This window comes from Punica granatum, chromosome 2, assembly GCF_007655135.1.
Source record: "Punica granatum isolate Tunisia-2019 chromosome 2, ASM765513v2, whole genome shotgun sequence".
Taxonomy (NCBI): domain Eukaryota; kingdom Viridiplantae; phylum Streptophyta; class Magnoliopsida; order Myrtales; family Lythraceae; genus Punica; species Punica granatum.
In genome coordinates, this window is record NC_045128.1 from 35,675,587 (window position 1) to 35,699,595 (window position 24,009).

General features: G+C 38.3%; 3 protein-coding genes across 3 annotated transcripts; 2 read left to right on the forward strand and 1 right to left on the reverse strand.

Annotated features, from left to right (window-relative positions):
- The first annotated feature begins 4,311 nt into the window (after positions 1-4,311).
- LOC116196436 (oligopeptide transporter 4-like) lies at positions 4,312-9,952 on the forward strand. Its single transcript, XM_031526154.1, has 6 exons — positions 4,312-4,962; positions 5,387-5,484; positions 7,771-8,334; positions 8,421-8,673; positions 8,777-8,959; positions 9,208-9,952. Exons 1-6 carry the CDS (start codon positions 4,432-4,434, stop codon positions 9,820-9,822), a joined length of 2,244 nt encoding a protein of 747 aa, XP_031382014.1. The 5' UTR covers positions 4,312-4,431; the 3' UTR covers positions 9,823-9,952.
- A 2,796-nt stretch (positions 9,953-12,748) lies between these two features.
- On the forward strand, positions 12,749-18,212 carry LOC116195163 (oligopeptide transporter 4-like). The gene is made up of 6 exons (XM_031524146.1): positions 12,749-13,532; positions 14,733-14,830; positions 15,918-16,484; positions 16,675-16,927; positions 17,017-17,199; positions 17,478-18,212. The coding sequence occupies exons 1-6, from the start codon at positions 13,008-13,010 to the stop codon at positions 18,090-18,092; spliced, it is 2,241 nt and encodes a 746-aa protein (XP_031380006.1). The 5' UTR covers positions 12,749-13,007; the 3' UTR covers positions 18,093-18,212.
- Positions 18,213-18,218: 6 nt separating this feature from the next.
- LOC116193916 lies at positions 18,219-20,132 on the reverse strand. Its single transcript, XM_031522657.1, has 5 exons — positions 19,944-20,132; positions 19,726-19,860; positions 19,431-19,513; positions 19,072-19,165; positions 18,219-18,974 (listed from the first exon to the last, which is right to left on the reverse strand). Exons 1-5 carry the CDS (start codon positions 20,130-20,132, stop codon positions 18,891-18,893), a joined length of 585 nt encoding a protein of 194 aa, XP_031378517.1. The 3' UTR covers positions 18,219-18,890.
- Positions 20,133-24,009: the final 3,877 nt, after the last annotated feature.

Genomic DNA, 24,009 nt, shown 5'->3' on the forward strand with positions numbered 1-24,009 from the left:
GTTCCCCAGTATTGGCACTGGAAGAGTTGACAAGTGATGGCTCGCTCTTCTGCGTAGCATCATGACCCTAGATGGTGGTTCCCATCTCACGGTTGATGATCGATCTATTTTCATATTAAAACAATTATAGGTAGGTATATAGTCAAGCTCAAGATTAGCAAGACAACGCCTTCATTGTCAATGACTTAATTGCCTGCGTGAATCCGACAGGCAAACAATAGATCCTTGGAATTGAAATTTTGGGTCTTCACATTGAAAGCGATCAGACGCAAAATTAGAAAACGGGCATATGAGAGGAGAGAAGTCTTATATGTAACTGTTAGATTACGTGGTAATGTCATAAATTTTCTTAATTTTTTAATAATATCATAAAAATTTATTGTTGATAATTTTTTTTTGTGTAGGGACATAATGTCACGTCATATACTGATGTGCAACATCTTTCCACCGAGAGACTTTTTTTTGACAGGAAGTGGTGAATGAAAGAATCTTACATAGTATTATGTTGACAATGACGGGAGTGCCGAGCTTCTATGGAATCTTATCATCAATGAGCTAGCTGGAATAATTTACAGAGATTCTATCTAATTATATTATAATAGAGGAAATAAAAGCGTACTCCAATAAATAAATTATTTGATACAGACTCGAATAGAATTTATTAGTTAAGTTATTTATAATATAGATTTGATTATATAAGTAATAAGAACAAATGAGTAAGACTTCATTTCATGCTCCTTATTTTTTGTAAACATGAAACTTTGAAATAAATTATATTGAAATAAAATTTTGAGGGGAAGAAAAGAGAGCAGATATTTGTTTGGGCAGGTAGAGAGAGAGAGAGAGTGAAAGAGTGAAAACTGAAAAGGAGAACAAGAAAAAAAAATATATAATTGGTAGTTATTTGTGGCGTTATACAATTATAATGTCTTAATTAATTTTTTTTATCACTTTAGTATTTAGAAGTCCAATATATTCCTGGTTAATTCAGTCGAATCTGTCAGCACCTTAAGAGGTAAATCTCTCGTAACGTGGATATTTTCATTCGCAAAATTCGAATTCGAGACCTTATTTAAGGAAAATAAGTATCGAATCGCTTAAACCGACTCATATTGGTATTCGCTAAAATTATTTTTCTATTACAAGGAAGAATGAGAACAAGTGTTAAACCGTTTGAACCAACTCATGTTGGTATTCACAATTTTCTTTCGATTATAAGGAATGTCATTGCGCCTAATACAATGAAATAATAATATTAGCTAATAAAATGACACATTTATTTCCACTTAGTATCGAATCTGTAATATCTTAATTTTCAAGTGAAATTATGTGCTTATCACTATACCTCTTTGATAAAATTATTTTATTATGCGTATTTTTTTAGAGAGAAAGTTACTTAAAACTATTTTTCTTCTTCGAATTGCAATATATATATATATATATATATGTATTACTTTATTGGGGTCAAAGGTATCTTCCATCCTTAATTATTCGCATTTCGCTAACCATTGAATTACATGCCCGTGGATGCGCCATGCGTTCCGCAGTTTTGGAATGGTGAAAATGACAAATCTCTCCTGAATTTTCCTGGAGCTTACTGCAGGGTCTACTTTTATTTTGTTTTATTTTTGGTTGAAGGGTTTATTTTTATATGATGATATTATTGGGATTGTCTTACTAATTTCTATGTTTGAACAAATGTGAGTATTATTCAGTCATTTGTATTTATAATATCCACTCAAAATATTTAAAAGTGAGAAGCTAACCTCACAACGAGCTCTCTAATTCTCAATTATAAACATTATTATTATTTGTTACTTATTTAAAGTGAACATGTAACACCCAATTAATATATTTGTTTTATGAGCTCTTTTGTACTTTACTACGACCTCGTCGATATCGCCAAATATAATTAAATATAATATATATATATATATATATGCACATGCACGGAGCTGTAGGTTTTTGACTTAATTGGCCTCGCTGTCGTCTCGTTACTCGGCTTGACATGGGCAAATATTGTCATTTTGCTTCCTCTTTTGTATTACTTCAGCTGGCGATCAATTCGTGTGGCTTTCTTCTCATTATTGTTCCTCTTTAGAAGATTGAATGTTGACGAACGTAACACGGACATCAACAAGTTTGGATTAATCGTGGAATGACTCGAATCCATCTCTCTCTTTCTCTCTCTCTCTGATGCATTATTGAGAATGGGAATGTGGAAGTAATTAGAAAATTAAGAAAGGGTGAGATACAGCTTTACTTTGCGGGCCCCAACGATCTAATCTCATGCCTCAGCCACTTGCAAGTGATGAGAGGGGCAGGTTGTTACGATTTCGTTTCATACTAGAATCATCAATAATATCTACAAAATCCGACTCTATTCTTCTTCTTTTTTCTTTTTCTTTTCAATGTGATCCCTATAAGTCTAATTGGTCCCCGACTAATTCAGTAGAATCAGGTCAGTCCACTAAATGATAAAATTCTCACAACATGAATTTTATGCATTCACAATGACTCAAACTCAAGATATTGCTTAAGCGAAATAAATATCGAACCGCTTGAATCAATCCATATAGGTCCATTCTATTCTTTTATTTTGCAATAATTATTAGAATTTTCATATTCCATTTTTGTACTCTCTAGATTTATTTTGGAATTATACCTCTAGGCCTTGCTTCCTTATTGATTGGAAATAGATATATAGATAGATAGGTTTTTTTGCCATATCCACCCATTTATATGTGCATAAATTTGATCCAATTAAGGAAAAAAAAAGATTGTTGGTGAATGATATATGTAACTTGCAATAATTCGAACTAGGGCATCACTCTACATGAAATTTGTGCACATATACATTTATTCTATACCGTACTAGCATACATCAATGTTATTTCAATGATAATATAAGCAAAATTTATTCATGAGAATTTCCCGAGTCGAGTGTAGATGGCCTAGTCCATCGAACATAGAAAAGAACTTCTGTGCCTAAAATGAAAAGATTGTGAAAGAGATCCCTTCGTAGTGTCGACAATTTCAAGTTATAATGATATTGTGAGCAATTAATTAAAAATTAGGAGATAATCCTCCCACACCAACCTCAAATCTCTCTCTCCTCCGTCATGCTTTTTATCTATCCCCACCCGCACCTTTAATTTTGCCAATTTAATTTAGTGCAATATCTTAATAAATACACACGAACACCCCCCCATGTGCTGACATACTCGACCCTTAGAGACAAGTGGTTTATAAAGTTAGGAAAAGCATGAGAAAAAGGGAAATGTGATAAGTGCTTGGAGCAATTTATAATTGCTTTGATGTTATCGCAAATCATTCATCAACATGTGGATTTAATTACATATATACTTTAAGAAACTCTATTTTTAGATTATGCTTCACCCGATAATTAAATAAGTTTTTTTTTTTTGGGGGGGGAGTTTGGCTCATATCATCATATCATGACTTGTATTTTATTATATTTCAACTAAATAGTGAAAGATGATTTAGTTAGAAGTTTTACTAATAATTGCCTCTCGATGGGTGAACGCTTCTTAACCAGCTCCCACTATATTTACTTTGTTTGAATTGAAACTCTGACTTAAGCGGGATGCAAAGTCATAAAAAGGCCACGTTGCCAAAGATTAAACTCGTGAGTTATGTTAGAAGTCATTCTCACCGCTACTGAGTCTCCGGGGACATACCCATTTAGTCATCATCGCCCGCATTTTCAGCCCCGTCGACTACATTACTGGATCTACATTCAACTCAAAAAAAAAAAAAAAAAACTGAATCTTCGAATCATATGTGGACTTCTTTTTTGCTCGTGGGTAATTATTCCGTGTTCCAGTCATGATTCATTCAGGTGCACTCTATACCCACTCTTATTTCTTCCCCCCCCCCCCCCCCCCCCCCCCCCCAATAATACATGTAGGGAGTACCCCTCCCACTAGTCCTCTGTTCCCATTAGGTCCAGACTGAGCTCTTCAATTATTAATTTCTTTTTTGGCCAACTTCAATAATAATAATTATTATTATTATTATTTGTTCCGATTATAAAAGAGATCTATAACTTAATATTAGTATACGATAACAAAGTTAGATAAAGGGACACCGGAGTTCTACTAACAAAGATTAAACCCAAAATCTCGATCATAACTCTGAATCCACGACTTATATTACTGTAGCAATCCCGTCTCTCGGCAAACTTCAGCTATTAATTAAAGTCTCCTTATTCTGAAGTCAAATAGCTGATACCTACTCATATACCGTGCATATATACATATAGGGATATATAGATATAGGTATACTTTTTTTGTATGCAATAATCCAATTTTGAAACAAAAATTGAGAACTAGAAATACCCTTAAGTGCCTATATATAAAAACAGAAACGAAGCCCCCGAGAAACAGACTACTTCACCATCCCTTCGCAATGGGATCTATAGGAATTGAAACTCCCCAGACTACAAAGATCCATGACCCAAGAAAACCCGAAGATCCAACTTCAGACGACGACGAAGTCTCGCCGATCGAGGAGGTCAGGCTGACCGTCCTCAACACCGACGATCCGACCCTGCCGGTATGGACCTTCCGGATGTGGTTCCTGGGGCTGCTCTCGTGCGGCCTCCTCTCGTTCCTCAACCAGTTCTTTGCGTACCGGACCGAGCCCATCATCATCACCCAGATCACGGTCCAAGTGGCAACCCTCCCCATCGGTCGGTTCATGGCCACGGTTCTCCCAACCACCACGTTCCGTTTCCCGGGGCTTGGCGACAGGGAATTCTCGCTCAACCCGGGTCCATTCAATATGAAGGAGCACGTCCTCATCTCGATCTTCGCCAATGCCGGGAGCGCATTCGGGTCCGGGTCGGCTTATGCAGTCAGCATCGTGAATATCATCAAGGCCTTCTATGGCAGGAGTATCTCCTTCGTCGCCGGCTGGCTTCTCATAATCACAACTCAGGTTCTTTTTTTTTTTTTTTTCTTTTTCCCCACTATTGGTCCTGCTACCAGAAAAGCCAAAAGGAAAAGTTTCACTATTGGTCTTGAAAAATATCAAAATTTAAGTTCATACCTTTAGAAGGAAAAAAAAATTATTTTTTCCCCTCTTGAATTAGTAAAATTAGTAAATATTTTTCCTAGTTGCACTATACCTGGAATTCTGCGAGACACCTAAAAAAATAAAAAATAAAATACACTGTGGGGTTCAACAGTTTTTTGTCCTATACTAAACATTGAAAACTGGTGTCTCACTCTCACGTTAACTTACAAGAACAAAGCGACGTATTGGAAACAAACAAGTGATATGGAATAAGTAAATTCGTGACGGGCGACAATCACCGGATATAATTAGAGGCGATGAAATTAAAGTGCTTGGGTTCATGTAGGTATTGGGGTACGGTTGGGCGGGGCTGCTGAGGAAGTACTTGGTAGAGCCGGCTCACATGTGGTGGCCTAGCACTCTCGTCCAGGTCTCCTTATTTCGGTAAGCTCCTCCTCTCTCTATCTTATTAAAAGGTCCATTCTATGTTTGATGCGTTTAATGCAATGCTCGCATGTTCCATGTGAACTAGACGTACTTCTTCTAAGCAAAAGCCATTCTTTGCATACGTAGTTTCCTTGTTTAGTTAGACTTATTTGTTGATTCTAGAAATCTTATTTAACATGCCTAGCTAAGTCAGGATGGAGACATCAAAGAGCATAGCAGTTGAATAAATAAATAAATGAGATATTTAACTAATTAATATATATATATAATTCATGGTTTTGTCCTTGGAGTTTCAATGGTTTTCGTGATCCGAGTCCCACCCTCCATTACCGGTCTCTTCCTAAAAATCTTCAGAGACAAAATACCATGTCTTTATTAAAGAAAGATTAGCAAATCTCCTGTTTGCCAAAGGGATATAATAAAAGATATTAGTCTTTCTTACAAGAAAGAGCATAAAATAAGCGATTGATTTATTCATAGAACCAAGTAATATCCAAACTACCGAAACATTATGATAAAGGGAGTTTCTACGGTTAGGGGACACCACCTCGCTGATATATTCTAGACTGTCGTTGGATCTGCACTATGGATATCCACAGGTCGAGATCCAACGACCGCCGAGACAGGAGACCGGCTTATTTATGTAAGGACCATAGATTTAATAGATAATAAACCCCGTCGCCTAGTGGCATTAACTTTGGAAAGTATTAATTAGAGCATCTTTGAATATTATGCCATGCTTGTGTACGAGAACGGCCGCATAGGGTTGACTCACCCATAAAAAAAAGAAAAAGAAAAAGAAAAGCATTTTGTTGCTATTTTTCTAGTTATTATAAACAAATATCTGAAATCACACAAACTTTCTTCCAATAAAATATGATTGGATTTTTTCGGTGGATATAAACATCATTGGATTTTGGCGGATTAACGAAATTCATCTGTTGATTGTTTTCTACGCATTAATAATTTCACTTGGATCTTTCCACTGGCCTCACATGGGAAAGAGCGATGCCATCTCCATCAACCCTTTGGATCCACTCCCCTTCTTTCGAGTAATCCTTATCAAGTGAATCGAACTGAATCATGACTAATAAATTCTTCACTTGTGTTGGCACGTTAGAAAGATCTTCTACAATCAATTCAGGTGTTATAACTGTTGATTATTTATACATATTCGATCGGAGTAGCTATCAACTTTCACGATTATGTGGATCCGAAGAGCTCGGGTCTATAACAAGCTTATTCATGTATATCCTTTTGGGCGTGCCGTCATTCGAGGCAAATCAGTGTGGTCCATAAGTATGCGCTCGAAAGGTGCTCAAACTTCCAAGTCAACTACAGAAGTTTTCCCCTTTCCAGTTTCCACGACCAGCAGTTTTTTTTTTTTTTTAAAGTAACATTTTTAACTTCTGGTCCCTATTCTCTTGTCTCTTGATGTCTGTTTGTGGAATTTCTCAGTTCTGCCCCTTAATGAGTATCAATATTGCATCCACACCCCTGAATAGATTTATTGTCATTGTAATATAAATCTGAAAACTTGCAATAAACCAAAGTGATCAATTCAATTTATATACTTTGCCATACTCCATACATATCTATGGTGGTTATAGTCTCTCCAAAGCCCCAGTTAGTACAATTGCATGCATTATTCAAGACTTTTGTTATGCTAGGATAGGATACATTTCCATGAAAATAGTACCGGCAATTGTTCGATTCACGCATAAGAGTTTAACCGAATGCGGCTGCTTGCCCTTTGAGGGAAACCCACTACTGGATAGCTACATGCCTAGAAGATGTTAATTTTCAAAATTGTCACTATCAGGATTTAAGGAAATTGGAGAAAAGGGTATGAACAAACCGAAAGAGCAATGGTTTGTTACATTGAAAGGTAAGTAACCAAACAGCTTAATCATATTCCTGTCTTGACAAGTAGACAACGAAGAATTATGGTTTCATCAATGAGACAGTGCACAAGTGCATATCAGGTAAACTCAGTCGGATTCGGATAATTGGCGGGATGTCTATTGAGCCGAGGATACTAGGAGACCGACTATATGTATAGACCAACCTGTAGACCAAGCAACCCTTTCCTCAATTGTTCGTCTTCCATGGAAAAGATACCATTGAGCAGTCAATCAGAAGAACAGATTAAAGCTTGCGTGGATATAACATACATGAAAGAAAAATAGTGGAAATATTTTCCATGTGCAAGCTGCATTACTAGTTTAGTACCATTTGCCTCGATGGAATTTTTTGATCTGATCCAAATTTATGTTCCTCCAGGGCACTGCACGAGAGAGAGGAGCGAAGGTTATCGCGAGCAAAGTTCTTCGTAATTGCCCTGATTTGCAGCTTCACATGGTACATCGTCCCCGGATATCTCTTCTCCACACTCACAAACATCTCATGGGTCTGCTGGGTGTTCTCGAAATCAGTCACTGCACAACAGCTGGGTTCCGGAATGCGCGGCCTAGGCGTAGGAGCCTTAACCCTCGACTGGGCTGCAGTGGCATCCTTCCTGTTCAGCCCGCTCATATGCCCATTCTTCGCCATAATGAATGTTTTCGTAGGGTTTGCGCTGATAATCTATGTGGCGATGCCCATCGCTTACTGGGGATTCAACTTGTACAGTGCAAACAAGTTTCCGATCTTCTCCTCACACTTGTTCACGTCCCAAGGTCAGGTTTACGACATATCGCAGATCGTGAACAACAAGTTCGAGCTCGATATACCGGCATATGAGCAGCAAGGAAGGATCCACTTGAGCATGTTCTTTGCTCTCACTTATGGATTTGGCTTTGCCACAATCGCATCTACACTTACTCACGTGGGCTTGTTCTACGGAAGGTATTATCACCAGTGAGACTTTTCATACTTCTAGAAAAACCTCTTTTCATTTTCATCATTTTTTGATATGCCTCTACGATGAACAGAGAAATCTACAATAGATATAAGGCTTCTAGCGTGGGAAAGGAAGATATTCACACGCGACTAATGAAGACATACAGTGACATACCTTCGTGGTGGTTCAACGTGTTGCTCGTTGCGACTTTTGTAATATCGCTTGTGCTCTGCATCTTCTTGAAAGATCAGATCCAAATGCCATGGTGGGCTCTCATCTTCGCTTGCATCCTTGCGTTCGTTTTCACCCTCCCGATCAGCATAATAACTGCCACCACAAATCAGGTGATTAATCAACTATACCGAACTTTCCTTAATCTTTTCCTGTAAAACTCCCTCTGCTCATATCTTCTTTACTTATATATCTTCCTTCCTTTGCGCTCTGCAGACGCCGGGGCTAAACATAATCACGGAGTATCTAATGGGTCTAATTTATCCGGGAAGACCCATAGCTAATGTTTGTTTTAAAACTTATGGCTATATGAGCATGGCTCAAGCGGTTTCATTCCTCAGCGATTTCAAGCTTGGACATTACATGAAGATACCTCCACGATCTATGTTCCTAGTTCAGGTACAGTGTACCATTCTATATTGCAATTCCTGTGATCTACTAGCTAAGTTCAACGGACATGTCTGCTCGACACAAGTTTGTCGTGCCTTTCGGAGAAAAATGGAGAAAGAAAAAACGAAAAGATTTGTCATTAAAATAGTTATAAATATATATTTGCTGATGAAGATCAATTTAGATTATTCCTAGTTATCGTCTTTGAAGGAACAATATGTACTAACTTCAGTTATATCATTCATGCATCGACGCAGTTTATTGGGACAATTCTTGCGGGAACCATCAACATTGCAGTGGCGTGGTGGTTGCTGACATCTATCAACAACATATGCCAAGACCAACTCCTTCCCCCAGACAGCCCTTGGACGTGCCCTGGCGACCGAGTCTTCTTTGATGCGTCGGTGATATGGGGTTTGGTGGGGCCCAAACGGATCTTCGGGTCCTCCGGGAACTACCAGGCCATGAACTGGTTCTTCCTCGGGGGAGCTGTGGGGCCTGTCATTGTTTGGTTACTCCATAGGGCGTTCCCGGCGCAATCTTGGATCCCGCTGATCAATCTCCCAGTCTTACTGGGTGCGACGGGAAACATGCCACCAGCAACGCCTTTGAACTACAACTCGTGGGTCATAGTTGGGACGATCTTCAACTTCTTCATATTCCGGTATAGGAAGAAGTGGTGGCAGAGGTACAATTACGTCCTCTCAGCAGCTCTTGATGCTGGGGTTGCATTCATGGGAGTGCTATTGTACTTCACGCTCGGGATGGAGAATAGGACTCTAGACTGGTGGGGAACTGCAGGAGAGCATTGTGACTTAGCAACTTGTCCTACAGCTAAAGGAATAGTCGTCGACAGCTGTCCGATTAACTAATAGCTTGTAGTTATGTTACTCGAAGTATAGTGGAATTTGATTCGATCAAATTAATTAAGCAGCTTTTTAGAGAACTGATTATGAGCACTTTGATATATACCATGGTACACTCCAATCAGTTCCCCGATCATCGGCAATTGCATTCATCCATCTCAATTGTGTATGAACTAGAACTCAGCATTCCTCCTCCACGATCTGTTTAATTCAACTGGAGAAACTAAAATTTCGAAGATGCTAATGGAAAGGCTTAGAAATAAGCTAATTAATTCTTCTAGCTATTGATTTGTTTGTTCTTCTTTCATTACTATTATTTTATAGTTACTCTGCTATTACTTAGGTTACCTATGCCGCGTTTCTTTCATTGTCGTGTAATAAGCCATGAATGTAATAGTTATATCATGTGAATTACTATGTAATGGAATTAAGATTACATAGGAGCCTATTTGTTTGGCTAAATGTAATAGGGGATATAAGAATTACAATTCTTAAACTTGATTTGTGAAAACCGATAGAGAGATTTAGAGTACAAAATTCCTCCGCCTATATAAAGAAGAAAATGCCCCATCAATAAATATTAAATTTTATTAATTGAAACGATAAGTATTAGTTGAATATTTATAAAGATATAAAAAGTAAATTATAAATTTTAAAAATAAACTTAAAAAAGCGGAAGAAGACGAACAATATCGTCTGGGCTCTCAGTCAGGACGTCGGCTAGGGCTCCGAGCCCCATGGTTGGGTTCCCACTGGGGTTGCGAACCCAGTCGCGGGGCTCGCGAGTCTTGGGTTTGTCGAACCAAGGCTCGGGGCTAGAGAGAGACAGAGCCCTGGGTGTGGCACGGGGATCGAGCTGCACAGAGAACTCAAACTCTCAGGAAGGCACCCCCAAGCTAGATCTTGCTCGGCCAGGCCGTACCTAGTTTCGCGGGCTCGACGACTGTCGGGAGGGTGCCCAAATTCCGTCTCAGATGGAAGTCGGGGGGCGACAACGTTGGCGGAGGTTGACGAAGGAGGTGGTGGCGAGGGGCAGATTTTAAAATTTTGATGAATAGGTGAAGGTATGTTGGTAATTTGGGCGCTATTACATATGAGGAATTGGTATTACTTATGGGAGATGGAAGAATGGGAATTACTTGTCTATTACTAATAGGAGCTCCCATCCGTAATCTGAAGTCTTATTACGGACACAAACAAACGATATGATCGGAATTACGTATGTAATAAATGCATACTGTAATTGGCATTCATGCGAACCAAACGCATCCATGTTTCACTAAAATGCCAAAAGTCCCATCATCTTCTCTTTAAAGACTGATTTCTTTAAATTTTCGGACTTTCAAGAAAAAATTATGATTTTTTTAGGTGATACTCGCGTTCGAGTTTTATAAATGAAAAAAATTCACAATTGAGCGAGATATTTATTCATTAGTGGATCAACCCGACATGAATCTAAATTAGTCAAGATCCATTGCAAGAATAGACGCATGATTGACGATATACAAATTTTCTTAGAATAATGTAATTTTGAGAAGTCACTTGTCCAAATATTACTGATTGGATGCACCCTCGCAGCGCGCAATGACACACGAATGCAATCGGTTCCCATTACTGGTGAGGCCTTAACATGGCCCCCAATTAGATGAAACTGGAAGTTTTTTTTTTGGGTATAAACTCTATTATTCGAAAGCTCAATTGGATCCCGACTAATCCAGTTGAGTTACGTCGGTATATTAAGGGGTAAAACTCTCACAGCGTTAATTTTCTTAATTTACAAAACTCGATATCTTATTTAAGGGAAACGAGCACCAAACCGCTTGAACGAACCACATGATAAACTTGAGTTTTGTTTTATTCTTTCAAGTACATGATTATAATTAATGATAAAATCTATTATTAAGTAATTATTCTAACTTTTCTTCTTTTAGTTATACCCTTAAAAAATAATAGAATTAATTAATTGCCATTATATTAAATAAGAATGGCAATTTTGGTTTTTTTATATTTACAAATTTCTAAACTCCATCCCAGTATTGTCAGAACCGGACCGGACGTTGAACCGGAAGGAGCATGGGTTCATGGGTTTACGAGTTCAATCGGGGGTTCGATGGGTCGGACCGCAAGTTTAATTAAAATTAAAATTTTATTTATATCATTAAGAAAATTGATGTTTAATATAATTATTCAATGACTATAAAGCTTTTAAAGTCGAGTACGTAGACCAAAGAAGAAGCATGGCTTGTGTGGTTAGTGAGTGGTGCATTAATGGCGGGTGGTGGGAGGTCAGGAAGGAACTCCTGCCCCAAACATTTTAATTTTGAACATTTTCAAACACAAAAAGCAAAGCCACAGAACCCATTAAACCGACCGGTTCAAAGGGATTTTGCTTACAAATCGGCCGATTTCTTGGATTTAACGGTTTAATCCAGCATATCCGGTTTTATTAAGAACCGGACCGATGAGGATGCCAATTTCCGATCGAACCGATGGAATCGGCCGGTCCGATTTGGTTCTGATAACAATGCTCCATCCTTTATTTTCTCTCACCCCTACCATTCTCCCCCTTTCTCTCTCTTTCATCAATTCTTCATTTTCTCCTTTCTCTCTCCATCCAGTCACTTCTTTCTTTCTTTCTATTGATAGAATTTTATTAATTAAATTTTATCTCTATATAAATTTGTATAAATTCGAAAGTTACTAAAAAATAATTATAGTATTGTTTGGAGTTTTCAACAAAATAATAAAAAAGAATTACAATAATCGAGCGGGTACGAAAACTTATGGAAGTGAAGATTATTTTGTTATGTATGTATGTATTGTTACGCGCCAAGAAAAAAAACTATGTATATTATTACATCAACTCATTTACAGCACTGAATCTACGGAATAGTGCTTCCCACGAGAAGATATTACGTGCGTGATTCCAATTTTCAAAACAGTCACAGCCCGAAAGGAAGTCAAAAGAACCAGCTAAACAATTACCTAAAATCATCATCGACCAGCTAATGAGATATTATTAGCAACTAAATTTTACAAAGATTCGAATTGGACTACATTAACACATACTAAATTTGGAAAAGAATGACTACTCTTAATTAGTTAACACTCCTTCATCATCATATAAAAATGGATCAAAACCGCAGAATCTCTAGCAAGCGCAGGCCTTCATTTCTCTGGTTTGCTTCACAATGGGATCTTTTGGCCTCCAAGCTACAAAGATCCCTGAGCCTGAAATACTCGAGAACCCGAACGCGGACGATGAGGAGGTCTCGCCTATCGAGCAGGTCAGGCTCGTCGTCCTCAACACCGACGATCCTACCCTGCCGGTATGGACCTTCCGGATGTGGTTCCTGGGGCTGCTCTCGTGCTGCCTCCTCTCATTCCTCAACCAGTTCTTTGCGTACCGGGCCCAGTCCCTGGTGATCACCCAGATCACGATCCAGGTGGCCACCCTCCCCATCGGACGGTTCATGGCAGCAGTCCTCCCCACCACCAAGTTCCGGCTCCCCGGGTTTGGGGACAGGGGAGAATTCTCGTTCAACCCCGGTCCATTCAACATGAAGGAGCATGTCCTCATCTCGATCTTCGCTAATGCTGGGGCCGCGTTCGGATCTGGGTCGGCTTATGCCGTCAGTATCGTGAATATCATCAAAGCTTTCTACGGCAGGAGCATCTCCTTCTTTGCTGGCTGGCTTCTTATAATAACTACTCAGGTAAGCTGACGCGTTTTATTTTTAAGTTAAATGATGATTTATTTTGTTAATGTTTATTTTTTACACAAGAAAAAAAAATTATATCATCTAAGGAGAGGGGAAAATTCACAATTTTTATTACAGCAGCATTTCTTAAAAATAGATTTAAAATAAATAAATTAATCTCACATTTCACGTGAACACCCTGCAAGCCAATGGGATAGGTAAGTCCGATCACAGACCGTGTATGTGGCCTAATAGAGAGTATTCTCTTGCATGATCCAATAAATAAACTATTACCAGTATGTAAAATAATAAACGTTAGTGTATTATACGGGCAATGCACAAATAATTATCAATGAATATAATTCTTGCAGGCATATAAAATCTGATGTTAATATATATCTCATCCGTAAATATAAATATAAATATAAATATATATATATGTATGTATAATGAATATTCCTCTGAATTTGGGAAGACCTCCCTTCCTCTATACGTCATTATATAGGCTGTCATGAAAATATTATACGAGAGTAGTTGATCTCAAATTACACTGCCGTACGTCCTATTTCTACGAATTACTGAAATATTCTACGCGTCATCATTGTATATAGTGCACAACAATAGATTACCGATCACAATCGTACGAGGCACTATTAATAATAGATTAAATCAAAATATCGTGTAAATTGTGAGTGCATATTTTTGTTGGAAAGCTCTATTTTAATAGTAACTGTATATATGTTGAATTTAGGGAAAATAACTTATTTTAACCCAATATTAGGAGGATATTCTCCATTTTAGCCAATCATTTAAAAGTTTCTTGGGGCAGCCTAATGTTTCACCTTGTTTCAAATCTGACATACCATCAATTTTCCATCTAAATTTGATGGAAAATTGATAGTTGGTTAGATTTGAAATAGAAGAGAAATGTTAGTCTACCTTAGATTTTTAAAGGATAAACTAAAATTGAAAATGCTTTCAGACGGTTGCTTATATGAGGTTATCTCCCATTGAATTTATATCTAGAAAAATTCTTTAAAATCTATAAAATACATTATGCTTACGTGGCAGCATTGAGACTTTCAATTTTGATAACATAGCGAAATGCGATGCTGAATCAAGAGTTTATTATAATTATATAGTTAAATATATAGGTTACTGGACATATATATGGTGACTGACTATTGATAAGTTAAAATGGTTGAACCATTGCAGGTATTGGGGTACGGATGGGCAGGGCTGCTTAGGAAGTATGTCGTGGAGCCGGCACACATGTGGTGGCCCAGCACCCTTGTTCAGGTCTCCTTGTTCCGGTACCGTGTCTCTTCTCTCTTTCCATACGTATACACTAATCAAATGTTCGATTTGCCGATTACGCTCTTTACATGTGCCGGTGTGATTCGTTGTCTTCGGAGCAAAACCACTCGGGGTTGCACCCGATGGTAGCCAGGTCTGAACAAATTTTATGTGATGATTCCCTTTTGGAATATACATGAAACATAATCTTAAACTCGACAGTGATTAGGCAATAACATTAATAAAACAAGCAAGACGAGAAGTAGGAAAAAAGAAAGGAGAAACTTAAGAGGGGTATATATATAAAGGGAGACTTATAATTTATTATTCATTTTGTATTCTTCATATATCCGTTTTTTAAGGTATTTTCAACTGATTAAAACTAAAACGAGTTTAGTATAATTACCGAACAAAAATAGGTTTAGCTTTGTCCTGTTCGTTCCAATTATTTAGTCTCACAAGAACGACTGCTAGTGCTACGTACTGGTCTGCCTCAGAATCTTTGAAGACGAATTAGAAGCCTAATGAAAAGATTGGAGAATCTCCAATTTAGTATTGGGACAATTAAAGACAAAATGAATCTTTCTCGAAAGTGTAAGCTTAAACTAAGCAATTATCTTACTCTTAAGACAAAATCATATTTGAATTAAATGCAAAGATAATGGCCAAAAAGAAAAAGAATTTAAATGCAGAGACGCATTAAGATAAACCTCGTCATTACACACATAGAAAACTAACAAAATTTCACAGTCGCAAGTATGGGCTTGAAACGTTAGTCGAAGCTTTGAAGTGAAGGAACACAACCGTTCCAGTTTCCCAAAACCAGAATTTCATTATTGAACTTTTGGTCCCTGTCTTCTCATCTTTCATAATTCTGCCCCCTCGATGAAAAGAAAATCAAATTGGCATCAACGCCCACGAACGTCTCGCACAAATTACTGTATTGTAATTGTCATTCTTGGACTGCCGATTGCAAGCATGAGTGTGTATAAAACGTCATTTACGAGTGACTATGGAACGTTGAAACGTGTGCAGAATATAGGAATTATATTCATTTACCTCTGAGTAATTACTTGATCCGAACTGAATCTGTCATGTTTGCAGAGCACTGCATGAGAAAGATGACGAGGAAAAAATGTCGCGAGCAAAGTTCTTCGTGATTGCCTTATCATGCAGCTTCTTATGGTATATTGTCCCGGGCTACCTCTTCACGACGCTCACAACCATCTCATGGGTCTGTTGGGTGTTCTCGAAGTCAGTCACAGCCCAGCAACTGGGTTCGGGAACGCATGGCCTCGGTCTGGGAGCCTTAACCCTGGACTGGTCTGCAGTGGCATCCTTCCTGTCCAGCCCGCTCATAAGCCCGTTCTTCGCCATACTGAATGTTTTTGTGGGGTATGCACTGCTAATCTGGGTGGTGATGCCCGCAATGTACTGGGGATTCAACCTTTATAGTGCGAACAAGTTCCCGATCTTCTCGTCGCACTTGTTCACTTCCCAAGGTCAGATCTACAACATATCGCAAATTGTGAACGATAACTTCGAGCTAGATATGCTTGCATATGAGCAGCAAGGAAGGATCCACTTGAGCATGTTCTTTGCTGTCACTTACGGCTTGGGGTTTGCCACAATTGCATCTACACTGACTCACGTAGGATTATTCTACGGAAGGTACTTTCTCAGGACATCATTCTTCCCATTGCATAAGCAAATTTTAACATCATGCAAAACAGCTAACTGCTCCATTCAAATCAAATGAAAGGAAAACAGTATTAGGGGGTTTGCATTATTAATTTTCAGTGAGACTAGCTAATCAGTTCTGTCGTATTTTTTCATCCCGACACACGGCTACGATGAACAGAGAGATCTATGAGAGGTATAAGGCTTCTCACGACGGAAAGGAGGATATTCACACCCGTCTCATGAAGAGATACAAGGACATACCTTCATGGTGGTTCTATTTGCTGCTCATTGTGACTGTTTTAGTATCTCTTGCAATGTGCATCTTCATGAATGATCAGATCCAAATGCCGTGGTGGGGCCTCATCTTTGCTAGCGCCCTCGCGTTCGTTTTCACCCTCCCAATCAGTATCATTACTGCCACCACGAATCAGGTAAATTCATCTACTGTACTGGAATTTCCTTTATGTTTTTTTTTTCCTGTAAACTCCCTTCAATTCACTCGTCTTCCTTTTCGTCACAGACACCAGGGCTAAACATTATTACGGAGTACGTAATGGGTATAATTTACCCAGGAAGACCGATAGCTAATGTTTGTTTTAAAACTTATGGCTACATGAGCATGGCTCAGGCAGTTTCGTTCCTCAATGATTTCAAGCTCGGACATTACATGAAGATACCTCCACGATCTATGTTCCTAGTTCAGGTACAATAATGCAATCTAAGTGCAATCGATCTTATCTATCAGTTAGACTTCCATTCCACGTAATGATGCCCGCTCTTTATAAACAAAGCTTCTGCTAACTCAACTACAAAATGTAGAATTTTTCATTTAGGTAAGCAGAAAATGTAGATTTACTTGAACATAGAAACAAAACAACTATACATGGTCCTCAATGATCAAGAGCAATGCAGATGATTCATTTTTGCTGTCTTTGGAGGAACAATACTAACTTCATCTGCATATCACATGCATCGACACAGTTCATTGGGACAGTTCTTGCGGGAACCATCAACATTGCAGTGGCGTGGTGGTTGCTGACGTCTATCAACAACATATGCCAAGACCAACTCCTCCCTTCAGGCAGCCCTTGGACGTGCCCTGGCGACCGAGTCTTCTTTGATGCGTCGGTGATATGGGGTTTGGTGGGGCCCAGACGGATCTTTGGATCAGATGGGAATTACTCGGCCATGAACTGGTTCTTCCTGGGCGGAGCAGCAGGGCCTGTTGTTGTGTGGTTGCTTCACCGGGCATTTCCCAAGCAAACTTGGATCCCGCTAATCAATCTCCCAGTCTTACTGGGTGCGACAGGAAGCATGCCACCAGCAACCCCTTTGAACTACAACTCATGGGTCATAGTTGGGACGATCTTCAACTTCTTCATATTCCGGTACCGGAAGAAGTGGTGGCAGAGGTACAATTATGTCCTCTCAGCAGCTCTCGATGCTGGGGTTGCGTTCATGGGAGTGCTTATTTTCTTCACACTCGGGATAACGAATACGAGTGTGGACTGGTGGGGAACACAGGGAGAGCACTGTGACTTAGCAACTTGTCCGACAGCCAAAGGCATAGTTGCTGATGGCTGCCCGATCAACTAAATAGCTCGAAGCATGTAAATACTTTCTGTCCTTATTCTTTCTGCATCCTGAATTCAGTTTCATCAATGTAAGTAGCTTCCTAAAGAACTGATTATGAGTACTTTCATACCATTATATGCTCCGGACCAATTCCTTTTTTCTTTTTCTGAACAAGTACGGCTTTTTATTTCCTCAAAAAAAAGAAAAAGAAGTATGTGCAAGATTAAGTGAACATTACATCAATTTCAAACTGAAAGATGAAGAAAGGGGCAATCAGCTACCTAATAACCAAAAGTAGGTAGTGAAGCAATCCTAAGTCCTGCAAGTAATGAGTCCAACAAAACTTCCTGATGACAGTTTGCAGGGACTTCCTTTTCCATTGTAATGCACATAAGAATTCGGCATCCCAATTTGCAGGAGTCTTGTTCGGCAACAGTACGTCAGCAGATTATTCCATATCTCCCTGGTAAGTAGAAAGGAAGAGAAGATGTTGAGCTTCCTCCTCAATGTTGCAGAACACGCAGCGACATTATCTTGCCCCAAGCAAAGATACACGAGGAAGGGTACACGGGGGATGTGTCCAGAAAACCAAATCAGCTCGTGCCACACCACTTTCTGCCTAGCAGGACATGTCCTTACTGACAGCTGATAGAGTAAAGGCTGCATAGAGGGCCCTCATTTGGGCAGCTGATCATAGGCCTGGCTACCTCCCTTAGCTTTAAGATCCTCCTCGAGCTCCATGAGCTGTTACTTTGTGGTTGAATGGACCAAATATTCCTTCTTTTTAGCCAACAGTTCGGATCTTCCTCCAACTCCAGATCAGTTCCCTGATAGCCAACAATTGTATTCGTCCATCTTTATTATGAAAGAACTGGACCTCGGGGTTCCTCCACCACCATATGCCTGGGAGTGAATAGAAGGAAAAGTTCGATGTGATCGTTTTAGCTACACTTTTAGCATGACAGAGAGGAAAATGGATTGACATTGTCAATGAGCAAACCTTAGCAACTTCGGATGTATCAGTCGTATCATCAATGCTCCTCAAGCACATCTTGAGATTATTCCGCAGCATGTATATTACTGCTCCTATAGGCCTAAGGAGAAAAATCCCCTCAAAAAAAAAAAAAAAAAAAAAAGAGAACAAGGTACACAATATTTCGTGTCATGCTCACAATGCAGCAGCTCTTTTGCTGCTTCTTTTGCATTTTACATTTTTGTTTTTTGAGTTAATGTACTATGGTGGATTAAGTACATCTAGTGCCAATCACCAAAGAACTTGAGCCAAAAAGAAACATGAAGGGCAACGTAGCATCACGAAAAGATCTGATTATTGCAGAAAACAGAAAAACCATCAACAACCTTAAACCTGATGCAGCACTTTTTAGGCTGAGCTGCTTCCCGATTTCATCACTCAAGTCGGAACTGCCATCTGCCCTCACTCCCTAATCAAGAGAAAAAGGTACCATTGCAGTGGGGGAAGAAAAGGGGAGAAAGTTACATGATTAATGTTCCAGTTCAAAGGAAGGAAGTCGTTGCATACTATGTAACTAAATTAAAGGAACCAAGAGTTAAGATGGGAGATTGGCAAAGGATGTTAAGAAAATTGCAGATCTAAGGAATATTCTGAAAGGAGTATAGCTGTTTACATATTTACCAGGCATTCCCCATAAAGTCCTCTGCCCAATCTAATCTTAAATACTTTATCAAGAAATTTAGCCGCAGCATTCTTCCTAGATGATATATAAGAACTTCCTTTTGCAATCAAATCCGAAAAACTGATTTCCAGTAACTGCAACAAAGCAAGTTGGGTCAATAAAGAGACATCAATGGCGAAAGGAACTGACATAAGCAATCAAATGTCAACATCCAGACCTGTTCGTGCATGTAAGGATTAGTGACGCAGTTCAACTTTGAACGCCATTCACTTAATCCAATATTAAAGGCCCTGATATCTGGTAAGCTCCAATGACGAAGATCTCCATCCTCGATGTACTTAAGTACTGTCTCCACACGGGCTCGGCCCTTCGGTTCAGAGAGACTTGCTACAGCCCCATCCTTCATATACAGTGATGCTTGTTGACATTTCTATTCATTCTTTAAGAGAAATAAAATGTTTGTATTATTTAGAGTGTAGATGTGTTGATACAATTATATCTATCTATCTATCTATACATTAGGCTAAACTAGAATTCCAAAATGGAATTCTTGAGGAGACTAGATATTATTCTTTACTCTCACAAGTGTTTTTGTTTTCTTCTTCATTTTTTATTAAAAATGGGGATTAGGTTGGGGGTTTAACAATTTAATATTTCAAATGAAAAGTAGGTAATAGAGTTCAATTTGACACCTATTTATTTAGTTCTTTTAAAATTATTTTTTGGTATAATTTTTTCAAATAATTTTTTTTTTGGTATTCTTGGCCAACAAAAAGAATTTCGCTTTCAACATTAAATTTATTTATGTTTAATATTTTAGAAATCCAACCGTGCGATTACTACGCTCATGAGATATTAAAAATTAATTCAATAGTCAATTTCTTTTGTTACTACGTATAGTTTATCTAAATTAGGAAATTTGAAACAATAATTCATACAACATTTTCTAAAAATTGTCCTATTGCCTAACATATTAGTTGCTCTATAAGCTTTGTTAATTTTTATTTTACGCTTGATTTTTTTACTGTTGCTTTAGGCTTAATTTAGTCATATATAACCTAAAATTATATATCATGGCCTAATTATTTTTATGATTATTGAACCATAATATCCTATATAATAAACAAAATCAATTTCTGCTGCGAAGCGTAGGGTCCAACACTAGTAAATATGTAATGATAAGGAAACATATTCCTCTTAAAGAATCTACTATCTTAATCAATATCTTTTATGATATATAGACATGTACCCTAGTACCTAACTATTTGAAATTTTTTTTTTCTTTTTTCTTTAAATTGTAAGAGAAAAAGAGAAATGAGTTTTAGAATATTTTATTGTAAAATTTCTATGGGTTACACATGACCAAAGAAGAGTTTCCCTCATAACTCTCCTTTAGTTTAATGTATAGAGGAAATATATATATAATATTTGGTCAGTTGATTTGGGTGTACTATACACCATTTCATGTGTTTGGAACAAAATGCCCTTTTGCATATTTTATAGGAAATTTATCTTTACCAATATATAGGAATATTTGGCCCAAAGTCGACTGTGATATATGCATGAGAAGAAGACCCAACGTTCCAAGGCACCTTATTCAAGGAGAAAGAAAGAAAGAAAACGTTTGGTTAATTGGTATATCAAAATCAAATTTCAAAACCGAAAAGAGAAGGGGAGCTTTTCCATTCCATGAGCATGAGAGGTCGGGCAGCACGATAGGTTTTTTAGGGGGTGGAACGTGGAACCAACAGTCCATAGGAGCTGGAGGACCAGCATTACACAGGGACCCCGACCGGATAAACCCGGAAAGAGACTTGCCAAAGAGGGAGCTTACGTCTCAACCAACCCCACCTTCCAAGGCTGAAAATTATGGAATTGACTTGTCATTATCATATGAACTTCTGCGAAAGAGAAAATCCCAAGGCCCGATTTATCAGGCAGTCCAAAAAAATTGGCCGGAAAAAAGAAATTGCGGGGAAGTCAAAAAGGGAATTGAGGTCCGGTGGGCTTATTTTGTGCTTAAAGGAAGGTTTCGGTTTTCATCGTATTTTTCAAAATTTTTGGGGGCTCTTCTCTTGAAGTTAAGCAAAATGGATCAGACATTGGGCTAGTCCATATATAAGGAGAAAATACGATACCGTGAACTGAAGAAGCTTCCATCAACTCATCCAGCCGACATAACTAAGGATGACGGTGATATTGCTCGGTCCTGAAGGTCCTCATACCATCCTCCGATTTCCATCCTTTATTGTCTAGTAAGGATGATCAAGTTAAACTTGCAGGGATGTGCATATGGCAGTCACTTTTCAAATATTATAGTAGACTAATTCATTGCCTTTGACATAATGAAATAGCTACATGCATGGTAAGCATATAAAATTTACGACCTCGGTTTCGGCAGATATATGGGCGGTCAAGACAGGGCTGAAGATGGCATGGGAGCTAGGGATGGGGAAACTCGTCCTACAAGCTCACTCCGAAGTGGTGATCCACATCCACCGATCAAATTAGGGATGGCTGGGCTGCAGTCGTCAGAGATATACAAGCTCTGTTTGATCGGGATTTGTCAGTAGCAATGGAACATTTTGTTGAGAAGGAAACACGTGCGTAGCGATTGATTTGGCAAATTTTGCTCTTAACGCCTCCTATTGATGTTCATGGGATGAGCGTCTACCCTCCTAGCCTTGATCTTTCGCTCTTCGGAGATATTTCAGGACTGACCAAACCTTGCTGCTGTCTCGTTCCCCAGTATTGGCACTGGAAGAGCTGACAAGTGATGGCTCGCTCTTCTGCGTAGCATCATGACCCGAGATGGTGGTTCCCATCTCACGGTTGATGATCGATCTATTTTCATATTAAAACAGTTATAGGTAGGTTTATAGTCAAGCTCAAGATTAGCAAGGCAACGCCTTCATTGTCAATGACTTAATTGGCGGGCGTGAATCTGGCAGGCAAACAATAGATCCTCGGAATTGAAATTTTGGGTTTGCACATTGATAGCGATCAGACGCAAAATTAGAAAACGGGCACATGAGAGGAGAAAAGTCTTATATACAACGACCAATGAAAGTATTAGTTGAATGGTAAGCAGCTCACCCCGGTAAGGAGGAGAATACAAGTTCGAACCCCGGAAAACGCACTTGTTGGGAGGGAGAATAATTTTTAATACTCGATCTCCCGACTGAATTAGTCAGATCTCATTAAGCTCTGGATACTAAGGTACACACAAAAAAAAAGTCTTATATATAACGGTTAAATTATGTGGTAATATCACAAATTTCTCTTAATAATATCACAAAAGATTATTATTGATATTTTTTTTTGTGTAGTGATATAATGTCAGGTCATGTACCTAACGTGCAACATCTTTCCACTCAGAGACTTTTTTTTTACAGGAATTGGTGAATGAAAGAATCTTACATAGTATTATGTTGACAATGACGGGAGCGCCGAGCTTCTATGGAATCTTATCATCAATGAGCTAGCTGGAATAATTTACAGAGATTCTATCTAATTATATTATAATAGAGGAAATAAAAGCGTACTCCAATAAATAAATTATTAGATACAGACTCGTATAGAATTTATTAGTTAAGTTTTTATAATATAGATTTGATTATATAAGTAATAAGAACAAATGAGTAAGACCTCATTTCATGCTCCTTATTTTTTGTTAACATGAAACTTTGAAATAAATTATATTGAAATAAAATTTTGAGGGGAAGAAAAGAGAGGAGATATTTGTTTGGGCAGGTAGAGAGAGAGAGAGAGAGAGAGAGAGAGAGAGAGAGAGAGAGAGAGAGAGAGAGAGAGAGAGAGTGAAAGAGTGAAAACTGAAAAGGAAAACAGGAAAAAAAAATATAATTGGTAGTTATTTGTGGCGTTATACAATTATAATGTCTTAATTTAAATTTTTTTTATCACTTTAGTATCTCGAAATCCAATATGTTACTGGTTAATTCAGTCGAATCTGTCAGCACCTTAAGAGGTAAATATCTCGTAACGTGGATATTTTCATTCGCAAAATTTGAATTCAAGACCTTATTTGAGGAAAATAAGTATCGAATCGCTTGAACCGACTTATATTGGTATTCACTAAAATTATTTTTCTATTACAAGAAAGAATGTGAGCAAGTGTTAAACCGCTTGAACCAATTCATGTTGGTATTCACAATTTTCTTTCGATTATAAGGAATGTCATTGTGCCTAGTACAATAAAATAATAAATATTGTGTCTAGCTCTCTCTCCAACCCCGAGCCATGGTTCGACGAACCCAGGACTC

What these genes read in the sequence shown, in the direction of transcription:
- LOC116196436 (XM_031526154.1), top strand. Translation starts at nt 4,432, where the DNA reads ATGGGATCTATAGGAATTGAAACTCCCCAGACTACAAAGATCCATGAC. An exon ending in TTCTCATAATCACAACTCAG is followed by an intron (nt 4,963 to 5,386) that starts GTTCTTTTTTTT and finishes GGGTTCATGTAG; the next exon opens with GTATTGGGGTACGGTTGGGC. An exon ending in GTCCAGGTCTCCTTATTTCG is followed by an intron (nt 5,485 to 7,770) that starts GTAAGCTCCTCC and finishes ATGTTCCTCCAG; the next exon opens with GGCACTGCACGAGAGAGAGG.
- LOC116195163 (XM_031524146.1), top strand. Translation starts at nt 13,008, where the DNA reads ATGGGATCTTTTGGCCTCCAAGCTACAAAGATCCCTGAGCCTGAAATA. An exon ending in GTAGGATTATTCTACGGAAG is followed by an intron (nt 16,485 to 16,674) that starts GTACTTTCTCAG and finishes TACGATGAACAG; the next exon opens with AGAGATCTATGAGAGGTATA. An exon ending in TTACTGCCACCACGAATCAG is followed by an intron (nt 16,928 to 17,016) that starts GTAAATTCATCT and finishes TTTTCGTCACAG; the next exon opens with ACACCAGGGCTAAACATTAT.
- LOC116193916 (XM_031522657.1), bottom strand. Translation starts at nt 20,132, where the DNA reads ATGAAGGATGGGGCTGTAGCAAGTCTCTCTGAACCGAAGGGCCGAGCC. An exon ending in ATCCTTACATGCACGAACAG is followed by an intron (nt 19,861 to 19,943) that starts GTCTGGATGTTG and finishes GCTTTGTTGCAG; the next exon opens with TTACTGGAAATCAGTTTTTC. An exon ending in AGTGCTGCATCAGGTTTAAG is followed by an intron (nt 19,166 to 19,430) that starts GTTGTTGATGGT and finishes TTTTCTCCTTAG; the next exon opens with GCCTATAGGAGCAGTAATAT.